This window comes from Kryptolebias marmoratus, linkage group LG24 (assembly GCF_001649575.2).
Source record: "Kryptolebias marmoratus isolate JLee-2015 linkage group LG24, ASM164957v2, whole genome shotgun sequence".
NCBI classification, from domain to species: domain Eukaryota; kingdom Metazoa; phylum Chordata; class Actinopteri; order Cyprinodontiformes; family Rivulidae; genus Kryptolebias; species Kryptolebias marmoratus.
In genome coordinates, this window is record NC_051453.1 from 13,192,788 (window position 1) to 13,204,535 (window position 11,748).

The window sequence follows — 11,748 nt, forward strand, 5'->3', positions numbered from 1 at the left end:
AAAAAAAAAAAAAAAAAGTGGAAGAGCTGATTTCCTGTTAATGAGGACAAGGGGATGACTGCCAAGAAACAAACACGGTGCTGTGCTCCACTAAAGCATTTGATTAGCCATAATTAAGAGGAGGTTTAAGGTCTGGATGCTCTTTGCGATGCCAGGCTGAGCTCTGACTGTCGCGTTTTCGTTTGTTTTGTTCCCGCAGACTCTTGTCGACCTACAACAGCCTCACGGACAAACATCTCTCCGGTTACTTCAGCAACACTCGGATCAGGAGGCACCTGCAGCGAGCGGGACTGGTGGGTCAGCAGGACGGCTTGCAGTATCTGTTGTGTTTTACCTGAACTGTCTGCTGAGGTAGCCGCTGTCCCCAGATCACCAGGAGCGGGCGCATCGTTCCCGACAAGGAGTACAAACACAAGCTGATCCAGAGAGCCCACCAGAGACACGTCAGAGAGTCCCTGGCCCAGGCCATTTTCCACAAGGTGTTGGAGATGGAGGTGAATTGTGGAAAAAGGGAGACGAAAAAAACATGTGAAACGTACTGCCAGTTAATCTGTGATTCTCCTCACATAATTAATTACTTTCCCTGCCACTCTTCCAGCGCCTCCGCCAAGTCGAGATCAAAAGGAAGCTGGAGGAGTTCGTACGAAGGGAAAGAGTGCACAAGATGAAGGTGCATCATTTACATTTAATCAAGCATCGCTGGCTCGTTTTGCAAATTGACTCCTATGAAGCTAAATGAAACAAAGACACAGTCAGCGCCAAGAGTTCATTTGCACATATAAATACTTTGCAGTGTCTCTCTCAGAGGATCCACCTTGTGTAACACATCCCAAATGTTTGAGCTATAGTGTGAGCTCTTCTCATACAGTGTCATAATCAGTGATCTTGTCTGGAAGGTGGAGCGCTCTAAAAGGTACGAGGAAGCCATGATTCGCATCCTGTCTCCACGTCCACCCACCAGGGCCAGGGACCTCCACAAGCAGCACTCTGGGCCGGAAGAGGAGCACTCTGAATCCTCGGAGTCTGTGAGTAAAAGAAAAACATGTCCCGGTTCGTGAAAATCCACCACTTTAGCTTCCATTTGTGACCCTTTTTTTGGGGGGGTAATTTCACACAAGTTTTGGCGATGGCTTCAGGTGCCACGATGGATTAAAAGTTCAGTTTGAAAATTTACATTAGTTTTATCGCATTAGCAAAAAGTTATTTCAGCAGTTTCTTCTCTGGTGGTTATTGTAAGCTAAATAGGCCAATCGGACCTTTTGTTCTACAAAATAAAATATGTGTTGCTGCAGATTTTCATTTCTCCTAAGAGGTAAAAAGGAAGCGGGTCTTGTTTTGTTTCCTGAAGATATTTCATCTCTAATGATAAAACATATTTTTTTTAAAGGGCTCTATTGTTTCAATTTATAAATTTCAAAATCAAATGTGTAAGATGTTTGTAGTTTTTATTTAAAGTAAGGAAATGCATTTAGTCTTCTTTATAATAAATGGAGTTTTTGTTCCTGCCTCACCAATCAGCTCTTAATATATTTTTAACGGTAACAACTTGTGTTTTTCTGATGGTTTTGTAGGGTTATTAAACTTAATGTTAAACACAAGCATTGGTGGGAAAGGGCTCATTTTATTGGTTTCTTGGGTTCATGTGGAAATCAAGTTTTTTTAGTATTAAATAGATATTAATTGCTTTTATGTAACTTTAGACAAGGAATAAAAACACTCTTTTATTTTCAACAAGGTCCTTGTTTCCACTGAAACTTTAAATCTTGACTCTTGATAGAGTCAGACGCTGTATTATACACACACACAACTAATCACAGTAAATTTAGATTGTGTGACTTTGTTCTTTCAACTTAAAGGTTATTATGATGAAAAGCAAAAATCTTTTTATTATTATTAAATTTATCTAAAAAGTTAATCTTATTAGACAACTTGATAGGCGTCTAAGAACAGATTTCTTTCTTTGATAGTTCAATAATATCTCTTAAATAATGTTTGTGCGTGCTGACAGTCGCCATGTTCCCATCAACAACGATGCTGAGAGTTTGAGCGCCAGCAGCTGTTTCCTCTGTGTGTTTCTGTGTGAAGTTGTCATCTTTAAAACATAAAAAAGTCCGAGCTTGATACCAGAACGGACAGACTCAGCAGTCCTCTCCCCGATTCATGCGTTTCTCAAATAAAACATCTCGCACCTCTCAGGTGGAGCTTTGTTTGAAATACATCAGTGCAGATTCTACTGGTGGAAAATGTGGTAATATCCTCATATGCTAAGAATCTTTTATTTTTAGCGATTGGAAAGGTCTTAGTAGCCAAAGATAGTCGATTTTAAAATGGCAAAATGGTATAATTGAGGAATTAAATTGCAAAGAATAAATTTAAAACATTATGAATAGTATTTCAGTCTAGCAAAATTATACTCTATGTGCTGAAAAACAAAAAAGACCTCTTCAATTAGACACATTCTTTACAGTAACAAAGCAGAACATAAAAAAAAGAACATTTTGCCATGAATATGTATTATAAAGCATGTAATCACTTCAACAGTGAAAGAATGTACCATACTGTTGTTGTTTAGTAAATACTGCGATTGTATTGAACAGAATTAAACTTTGTGGTCTTTCTAGTCGAGCTCGACCCGACCCAACACGGCTCCGGGGAAGATGCAGAGACCGGTACGCCTGAAGCCGATCCACAGCAACAGCACCACAGCTTCGCTCAGACGCAGCTCCCCTTACAGACCCCACGAGTCTCCGCCTGAGGACGAGCAGCTGTTCGACTCCGCCGTGAGGAGCAGACGCACAACAAACACTGAGACAAAATCTTTCACTTTCTCAAAGACTCGCACATTTAAGTTTTAGAGATTAATGATGGTGAAAATACTCAACATATACTGTTTCAGCTCACGTTTTATTCGTCAGAATGTTGAGTTTGATCAGGTTTTATCTTGGCTCCCAGGTGAACAAGAAGTCCCGCAGACATTTGACCACAATGGAGGCCTCTCACTGCACCTACGGCCTCCCAGTCATCAACAACTTTGTCACCCCGGTGCCTCCAGTTACAAAGAAGAAAGAGAGGGGGGTAAAGGTCACCCCCAGCAGCACTGTCAGAGGCCGCAGACTGCGCCCCACCACTTCGTCCAGCGGCGCTGACGTCAGTGGGCCCTTTATGTCCTCCTGTGCTTTCTTTGCTACCAAAACAAAAATCAGTAGCACCTTTTTTTTTTTATTCAACCTTTATTTGTACAGGCAGTCTAACTGAGAGACGATTTCCCATTTTCAAGAGAGACCTGCTTCAAACAAGCATTTTTAGCAGCTACAATAACAGTACAATGAAATAAAATCACTATGATAAAATCCAACACTTCAAAATTAATCAAAAATGTTTGAAAGACGTGGCGTCAATGTTAAGCAGACAAATAGATATGTTTTATTTCTTTGTGTTCTTGCTGCATTTGTATGCCTAAACTCTCAAAATGCCAAAAAGGTAAGCACAGAACTAGGCAAAAGATTTTAAAAATGCTTTATATCTCCTTGTAGGACGTGTGCTGTACAGTATTTACAGAGCAAACTCATTGGGGGTGTCAAACTATTATTAAGAATATTATATTAGTCTTATTTTACTAGACAAATGATTAAATAATTGTTAAATAAACAAAAACATTAAGTCGATGTAAAACGGATTTATGTAAATACAGTCGGTTTAAACTAGGATTTAAAAAGTTAAAATTATGTCAAACTTTATGAAGCTGAAGTCACTTATTTTTACTCCTCAGGACCCCCCATGGCTGAGGAGCTCCATCCACCAGACCAAAGTGAACGTGAACATGGTGTACTTTGGTAAAACGGTGCACCTCACCAATACCCTGATGGACCTGAAGGATGAGGTCCGAGTGTTTCAGCAGCACTGTGGAGGAGAAAACCTGTGTGTGTATAAGGGAAATCTCTACGAGGGAGGTCAGTGGGTGTAGAGTAAAACAAACCAAAAGTAGGCAAACGTTACGGGATTCAGGATCGTTGGCCTCTCATCTTCCCGATCTTTCCCTCAGAGATGTTTCAGTTCATTTCAAGGCGACACAGAGGCTTCCCCTTCAGCTTGACCTTCTACCTGAACGGGCTGCAGGTGGAGCGCCTGAGCTCCTGCTGTGAGTTCAAACACAGAAAAGGCCCCCGACTCGGCGGAAGGCACGGACACTTTGGTTTTTCCAGCGTGGAGGGGGCCTCCCCCTGCTACAAGTAAGATACTCAGGTTTGAAGGTGCGCTTTGGTGTTCAAACAAAATGAAACCAGGAAATGTACCGTTCATCTTTCCATTAGCCATTAGCACTTTGTGCTGCAGAGGGTCATGAGTGTTAGAAGCAGTCTTTGTTGAGATGGGCTAACAGGAGGAGTAATCACAGGCCTAAACTAAAATTAAAACATTTCTATCAACTATGACATCAGCAATTAATCTATTTGTTTAGACCAGTGGTTCCCAAACACTTTTGGCTTCCAACCCCTGAAAAAACAAGGGCACAATAACCAAACAGTCTTAATAAATATACTATTTTTTATTAATTTAAGATTGTGGTGTTTATTCTTTGTAATAGTTTAGTGAAAAAAAATTCCATTAGTAATCGGATTATTTCATCCGGCCACCCTCAGTTGATGTTTGATAACCCACAGTGGGATCCCAACCTCGACTTTGGGAACCATTGGTTTAGACTGTGAATTAGGCATATAAAAGACAGATAGGTATGAAAAGTAAAGTCATCATGAAGGAACACTATAGTGTGTTTCTCAGGTAAATCGCCAACAATTAAAGTGTTAAACCCAGTGTTATGGACTGTGGTTGGAGGAGCCAAACACAGCTACTCAGGAGGCAGGCAAGTGACTTAAAAATATATCATTATCAAAAGAAAATCCAAAGCAGAGAATCCAGAAACATAAATCCAGTAACAAGCAGAGGATGAAGCCTAAATTCCGAGGCAGGAACTGACAACAACACAAAGATCTGACAGTGAGCGAATAAATCCAGGACTGAGGAAGATGACGGCTAAATGGATGCAGGTGTGACAAATTCCAAGTAAGATCAGAAGAAGGGAACAGATTGTTCAAAGTAAAACGGGAAGTAAATGTGAATATACAGAACAACAAGGACTCTATGCGGTCCTTGTTTCCTCTGAAACTTTAAATCTTGACTCACTAAAACTACTTTCAGTGTTAGATGTTATATGCAACTTGACAAGCCCTCCAAAATAAGTTTAAAAAAAATTTGAAAAACAAGCAGGTGACCACAGTGAAGTGAAGCATTTACCTGCCAAAAATATTATTGTAGACTTGTTTTACAAATACATGTCACATACACAAGTTTATATAAGCTTGTTTTTGTTTATGAACTATCATGTATGCATGTAATGTGTTTGGTTTTATTCTTAATGAAAAAGTAAGAAAATAAAATCACTCATTGCAAGTTGATTCTCCAAAACCTTGATTTCTGTGATTGTTTTTTTTTTAGATGCATCATAGCGATGGGGCTTGACAAAAAGCCCACTCCTCCACCAAAGAAAGGGAAAGGAGATAATGCACAAGAACAATCAGCCGAAAGCCCGTTAGCTGCTGCTGAGACGGAGACGCAGAGGACCGGGGACGACGACGCCTCTCACTTTGAATCTGAAACGAGTCCAACACGTGACCCAGCGCCTGCGAGAGACAAAGTCAGAGACGGTATGAGAACTCACACGTTCGAGTACAAACTAAAGCATGTATCACTCACACAAACGAGTTCTGAGTGTGTATGTGTCTGTCTGTTTGTGTGTTCTTCCTCTTCAGATTATGAAGAGGACTTCGAAGCAGATGATGAAGGTCCTGTAGAGGAGGCAACAGTGAAAGAAGAGAAATCCCCATCTCCTTTCAGAGAAATTGAAAAGCTGGTTCAGGAGGAAAACGCCTCTGAAACTGATGAGGATGATGATGGTGGGTCAATCTCTCCATTTGAGCACATAAATCCAAAGTGATTAAGCCATTATTTCAACTATTTTTATAAAATTAAGGATAGTTCACAGTGTTCAGGGGTTTATCTTCCTTCACTGAGAGGTAGTATTAAATCCACTTTGGTGTTCTGTTGACTGGAGATCAGAATTTTAAAACGTTCAGTTCTTTCTGCACAGAAGACACCATGTCTCGCTCGGGCTCAAGCGTCTCAAGCAGCGACCAGGAGGAAAGCGACGCTGAAACCGTGAAAGACTCCACGAAGGACGAGAAAGCGGGTCAACCCAAAGAGGACGATCAGGAGGACCTGGCTGCTCCGGCAAACGAAGGAGAAGAGCTGAAATCCGAAGAAGCTGCGGCCGCCAAGGTCGAGCCCACTTTTGACAGCGCCGGGGACAGCACGGAGTTCGAAATCTCTGACACCAGCGCCGCATCGGGAGGCGTGAACAAACAGGGTGACGACGCCTCCGAAGGCAAAAACAATGAGGAAATGGGACACAAGAACAAAACAGAGGATAAACAGGAGAGGGGTGAGTTTGTGGCTTGAGAAATAAATTTTAAAAAATAAATAAACTGATCATCTCTGGAGGTTTTTCCACAATTAATACACCCAGATTTAAAGTCAAACACACCATATTGTAAAAATGCATTGTGTTTACGTTCTACAGTAAACAAAAACTAAATAATTATTGGCACACTGCTTCAGGATTGTCAACTAAATTTAACACAATTAAAAGAAAATAAACAATGCTTTTACAACTTTATGGTGGAATTCTTTTTTTCTTCCTTCTTTTGTGTTTGAGATCCTTTGCCTGATCCATTTTTGTTTAACTTTTTCTGATTGCAATCATAGTGTTTTAGGTAAAAAAAGAAAAGGTTTTGTACTCTTTATTTAGTTTCCTGTTATGTCTAACTTTAAGGTTTAAAACAAAAATCTCTGAAATTATTAGAGCTTCATAAGACTTGCCTAACAAACAACTACAGAGGTGGAATTGTAATCAGAAAAGATGAAGGAAAAATACATATATTTGCATACATACAGTACATATTTCAAAAATGTCTCGAACAAAGGATGCTGAATATGGAGCGGCCAGGAAGGAGGGAAAGAGGAAGATGTAGAGGATGTAGAGAAGGAGGCTATAAGAGGGTTGGTGTGAGAGAGGAGGGTGGTGGGGATAGGCTGAGATGGAGGGAGAAGATCTGCTGTGGAAACCCCTAACGAGAGCAGCCGAAAGAAGAAGAAGAAATGTCAAAAAAGCTCAAAATATGCAGCTGTGAGGAGGTGCTTCATATTAATTTTTCATTTCCACCCAAACAAATGAAGCATCTGTAACTATTTAATTTAACCAAGCCAGAAAATACAGCATGTCTGAGTTGTTATAGGATCTTTTTCTTGAACAAAGCCAGCTCTGTATGCTCGTCGATGATAGGCCGAAACGGGATTTGCTTCATTAAGTTAATCTAAATTTGAAGCGTTTTAAAGTTTGCTTACTGTGGTTGTGCACTTGTTTCTCCATCTTGATTCACATTTTGCATGTCGTGCTGCTTTGCTGTCTTTGTTTTGTACCCAGATAAGTGAAAATTGTTTCTGTGTGTTGTTCTTTTCTTTGTTTTGATCTTCCATGTTACATTTGCTTTACTCAGATACAATCCTGTTCAATGCAACTTTTAGACTCAATCTTTGTAACCACGTAAATCATGTCACTTTGCATGTCTTAAGCCAAATCTGTGCAGGAGAAGCTGGCAGAAGCCATCTTGAAGGAGTCTCAGTGCAGCTCCGAGCCTGAACTGAGCGACACCACTACAGAGGAAGAGGAGGGGCCCGCAGCTAAAGACCCTAAACAGGAGCACAAAGGTAACGCAATTTCTTACATTTATTTAAATGAGTTAACGACCTACACCGGGCTTCAATCAAATTCTTCAAATGAATCTCCAGAAATGCTTTTTCTGTTGCCAGAACAAGAGCAGACTGTTGGAGAAGAGACAAAACGTGTTGCTGATGAAGTGGAACAAGAAGAGGCGCCTGAAGTAAAACAAGAGGGGGAGGATGAGCAGCCGCAGCCTCCTGACAACAGCCAAAGCAACAAAGATGAGAGGGTCAGTCAGGTGGAGGGAGATGAAAAGGCTGCAGAGGACGAAGTCACGGCAGAGGGAGGTAAATCCAAGGAGCCAGGTGAAGCGCGGCTCCATGTAGATGATGAAAATGTGGCACGAGATGACAAGACTGAAGAGCCCTTTGATGGAAGTAAGCCTGCTGATGCCGAGTCCTCAGAGAACGATGAAGAAAGGGTGGAGAAAGTTGTCGTGCTGGCTGACGTTCATACAGATGGGACGGGGCAAAGGGCAAAAGGCGAAGAAGAGGATGAGTCATCAGTATTAGAGCCGAGCAAAGAGACTGACGAGACAGCAGAGGCGGAGAACGCCGAGGCGGAGGCGACAGCGGCAAGCGAGACAACGGAGATCAAAGCGGAGTCCTCAGAGGAGCGAGAGGCCCTCAGCTGTGAAGAGGCACCTGAAACTGACGCAGGGAGGAGGCAGCAGGCAGACAGCGAGGACAGCACTGCGGCGTCAGACGCTGAAGTCACAGCAGGGAATTCGAGCGGCTTGCCTGGAGAGGCTGCAGACGCCACAGGTGAAAGAACAGCGACGAAATCTGAGGAAGCGATGAACGGCAAGGGCGACGAAGATGAAATGGAAGAAGAGGCAGAGGAAGACACACCAGAAACTGGTGACCATGAGCAGGAAAAGTGTGAGCTGCAGGAAGAGAAGATGGAAATATCTGCAGAAGTACATGACAACACAGAGAAGCAGACATCTGAGGAGGAGGAACAATCTCATCTCAAATCAGAGGAGATAACAGAAGATGAAACTCTGCAGGAAACAGAACAGAGTAAAACAGAGGAGATTACTGATGAAAGGAAGGTGGATGAAAGTACTGACAAAAATGAGAACACCACAGAAAATGAAGAAGAGGCTGCAAAGCCTCTTGATGAACAGAACAAAGCTGTAAATATAGAGAACACAGAAGAACAGGAAAAGGCTGAGAGCCCTGAGGTCAGTGAACGTGTTGAGGGTCAACGTGGAGAGAAGGAACCTGAAGCAGAAGGAGATGAGAACAGTCACGAGAATGTAAAAATAATTGAGACAAACGTGGATCCTGAAGAAAAAGACGAAGGTGCAGGAAAGACAGAGGAAGCTGAAAATGAGGACAAAGTTACAAAATCTGAAAAATATGGGGAAAGAAAAGATGTAACTGAGGACGCTCCTAGAGAAGGAGAAGAGATGTCTGAGATTACAGAAGAAAAAGAGAAAAGTGAAGATATGGATACAAAGAAAACAAAAATATGTGCTAATAATATTGCTGAGTCAGAGGATGCGTGTGACGGTGAGGCAGCAGACGAGACTAAAACAGCTGAGAAGGTGCAAAATATAACAGATTCTGAAAGCGATAAATGGAAAACTGCAGGAGCGTGTGAGAATGAAGACATTGATGCTGAAAATGGGGAGATTTCTTTTGCTGCTGAGAGCAATGCTAACAAGGATGAGGAAGGAGCTCCAGCTAAAGAGAAGGTCGGCTCTGAAACAGCAGAGGAAGTCGAGGAAGAAGACAGAAAAAAAGCAGAGGAAGCAGCTGAAGAGGAGAGCACAGAGGTAAAAGAGTCTAGAGAAGCTGCGGCAAAACACGAGGGCAACGTATTCGGTGCAGCTCCTGACGCTGAGCTCACTGAGAGTGACGCTAAAGAAGGTGATGACGGCGTGGCAAAGCACGGGGAATCAACCAAAGAAGGCCCAGAGCTGACTTCTGACCCAGAAACAAAAGAAGATCCTAAATTAGATGAGAACAAAGGCAATGAGGAAACAAGGGAAGATGAAAACGGCAAAAAGTCGGATCTTGATCATCAAAACGAAGCATTAAATTTGATCAGGAATGACAACATCGAGAGGAACTTCAGCGAGGTCGCTCTTTCAGAAGGTCAGGAAAAATCTTCATCACCAGCAGATGATGCGGTTAAACAGTTAGGTGAAGAGAAGGCTGAGTCTGCAGCTGCAGTTGGTGCTGAGCTGTCGGCAGCTGATGGAGAGAATGGAGAAGGTGCAGAGGAGGCCAGCAAGGCCTCGGAGGAAGGAGCGAGTGTCCTTCTCAAACCTTCAACACGAAACAGTGTGGCAGAACAGAGCGTCACTGTAAGGGAAGACACTCCGGGGGCCTTGGCCAACGGAGACAACACAGATTTGGTCACCAACTGGATAAATATGCACCAGTCGTCAAGGTATTTTGAGACATTTGTCGAGCCTTTAGAAGATCTGAGGGAAGATGTTTTCGATGTAAAAGTGTCCAACTCTGATCGCGAAGACAGACCACCTACAGAGCTGCCGACATCAGAGATGAGAAGGGTGATTGGAGATGACGAAGAGTCGAGGGACAAAACTCAAACAGAAACTAAGAACCTTGAACACCTTCAAGATGATCGATACGACCCAGCCAAAGGTGAAGAGAAGGCCGAGGTAAATCTATTGGCATCAAGCAAAAAAACTGACCAAAGTGGTCATGGAGGAGCTGTGGAAGAAGAGCGAGCTCAAGCTGGAGCGGTTAAAGAAACCCACGAGGAAAGTAGGTTTTCTAAATCAGAAGTAGAAAGTTTCTCAGTGTCTCTCAAAGCTGAGAGCGTTTTTGAGAACCAAAGTGGTGAAAAGGTTACTAATATTGGATCAGATCTGAGCGCAAAAGAAGCTTCAGCTGACCTTTCATTAAAAACAAAAGAGCTCCGTCAGTCAGAGAGTCCAGGTGTACTGAGCGACGCAGGCGAAGCAGACAACCAGATGCGCCAAGTGACGCAAAGAGCCACTATCGATGGAAGCCACGAGGAGCCCCGCGGTGAAGACGCCTGGTCTGAAATGTTTGAAGAGAGCTTCGGTGGAGAGACGAGAGACATGCAGCTCATCCAAGACATCACGCAAACGTTCAGTAAAGACCACCTGAGCTCTTTCTCGGTGGACAGAGCACCGTTCGGTCACACCTCGTATCCTTTACTGACTACGTCAAGCGCTGAGAGTGGACAGTAAAAGGTAGAGCAATGCTTTGTTCTCATTTAGAGTTTTATTTAAAAAATATATATATTTATAGCGGCGTAGACAATCAGGGTGAACGCGGTGTGGCTTTAGGTTTGGCAGAAGCCTTTAAGTGTCCTGGTTTCTAACATCTTTAGACCAGCTTCATATTTTATTCGCTAAAACAAACAAGTTGCACAAAATGTTTTGACCGCTGGCTTCGATGTTTACACTAGACCTCCCCCTCTTCTTATTGTTGGTATCAATGAAGTGTATCTCGAGCTTGGTATCAAGTACAGCTGCTATCATCTATTACCTGTAAACAGATACGGATCTACTTGCGCTCACAGATGATTAAATAATTCATAGCTGTCAGACTCTTTAGTTTGCCTCTCTTACACTTCACATTTCCACCCGGCGGATACGAGTAGCCCGGCTTTCATCGGAGGTCTGTAATCGAGACTGTTCATGACCATTTCAGTCAACCCCCTGACATGATTACTCAGAAACATTAGGCTGATGATGATTAGATGAAATGTCGAACGCTGCTTGTGGCTAAAACTACCTCTCTTTAAAAGACCTTTTCAGCATTTTGTTTTGCCAGCTCATCTCGTGTTCGGGGTTAGTTTGGATTTGTAACGCTTCATGACTTTATGTGGGAATTGGCCAAAATTAAAATAAAGCTCTCGAGCAATGACGGCGACTTTCTGCTTTGTTTTCTTGACAAAGAAAATGG

General features: G+C 42.5%; 1 protein-coding gene across 2 annotated transcripts in view; it reads left to right on the forward strand.

The window, feature by feature from the left end:
• The window catches only part of erich3 (glutamate-rich 3), a 13,162-nt gene extending 1,496 nt beyond the window's left edge, over positions 1 to 11,666 (forward strand). The window contains exons 2-14 of one of the 2 annotated variants that reach the window (XM_025003932.2): positions 200 to 293; positions 369 to 494; positions 599 to 670; positions 897 to 1,025; positions 2,622 to 2,780; positions 2,953 to 3,147; positions 3,770 to 3,950; positions 4,043 to 4,229; positions 5,491 to 5,699; positions 5,805 to 5,948; positions 6,143 to 6,493; positions 7,684 to 7,818; positions 7,921 to 11,666. In XM_025003932.2, coding sequence (XP_024859700.1) covers positions 200 to 293; positions 369 to 494; positions 599 to 670; positions 897 to 1,025; positions 2,622 to 2,780; positions 2,953 to 3,147; positions 3,770 to 3,950; positions 4,043 to 4,229; positions 5,491 to 5,699; positions 5,805 to 5,948; positions 6,143 to 6,493; positions 7,684 to 7,818; positions 7,921 to 11,027 — 5,089 coding nt within the window. In that variant the 3' untranslated portion in view covers positions 11,028 to 11,666. Of the gene's footprint in view, positions 1 to 199; positions 294 to 368; positions 495 to 598; positions 671 to 896; positions 1,026 to 2,621; positions 2,781 to 2,952; positions 3,148 to 3,769; positions 3,951 to 4,042; positions 4,230 to 5,490; positions 5,700 to 5,804; positions 5,949 to 6,142; positions 6,494 to 7,683 lie in introns of both variants that reach the window. The other variant, XM_037974099.1, reaches the window with a different exon arrangement.
• The last annotated feature ends 82 nt before the right edge of the window (positions 11,667 to 11,748 follow it).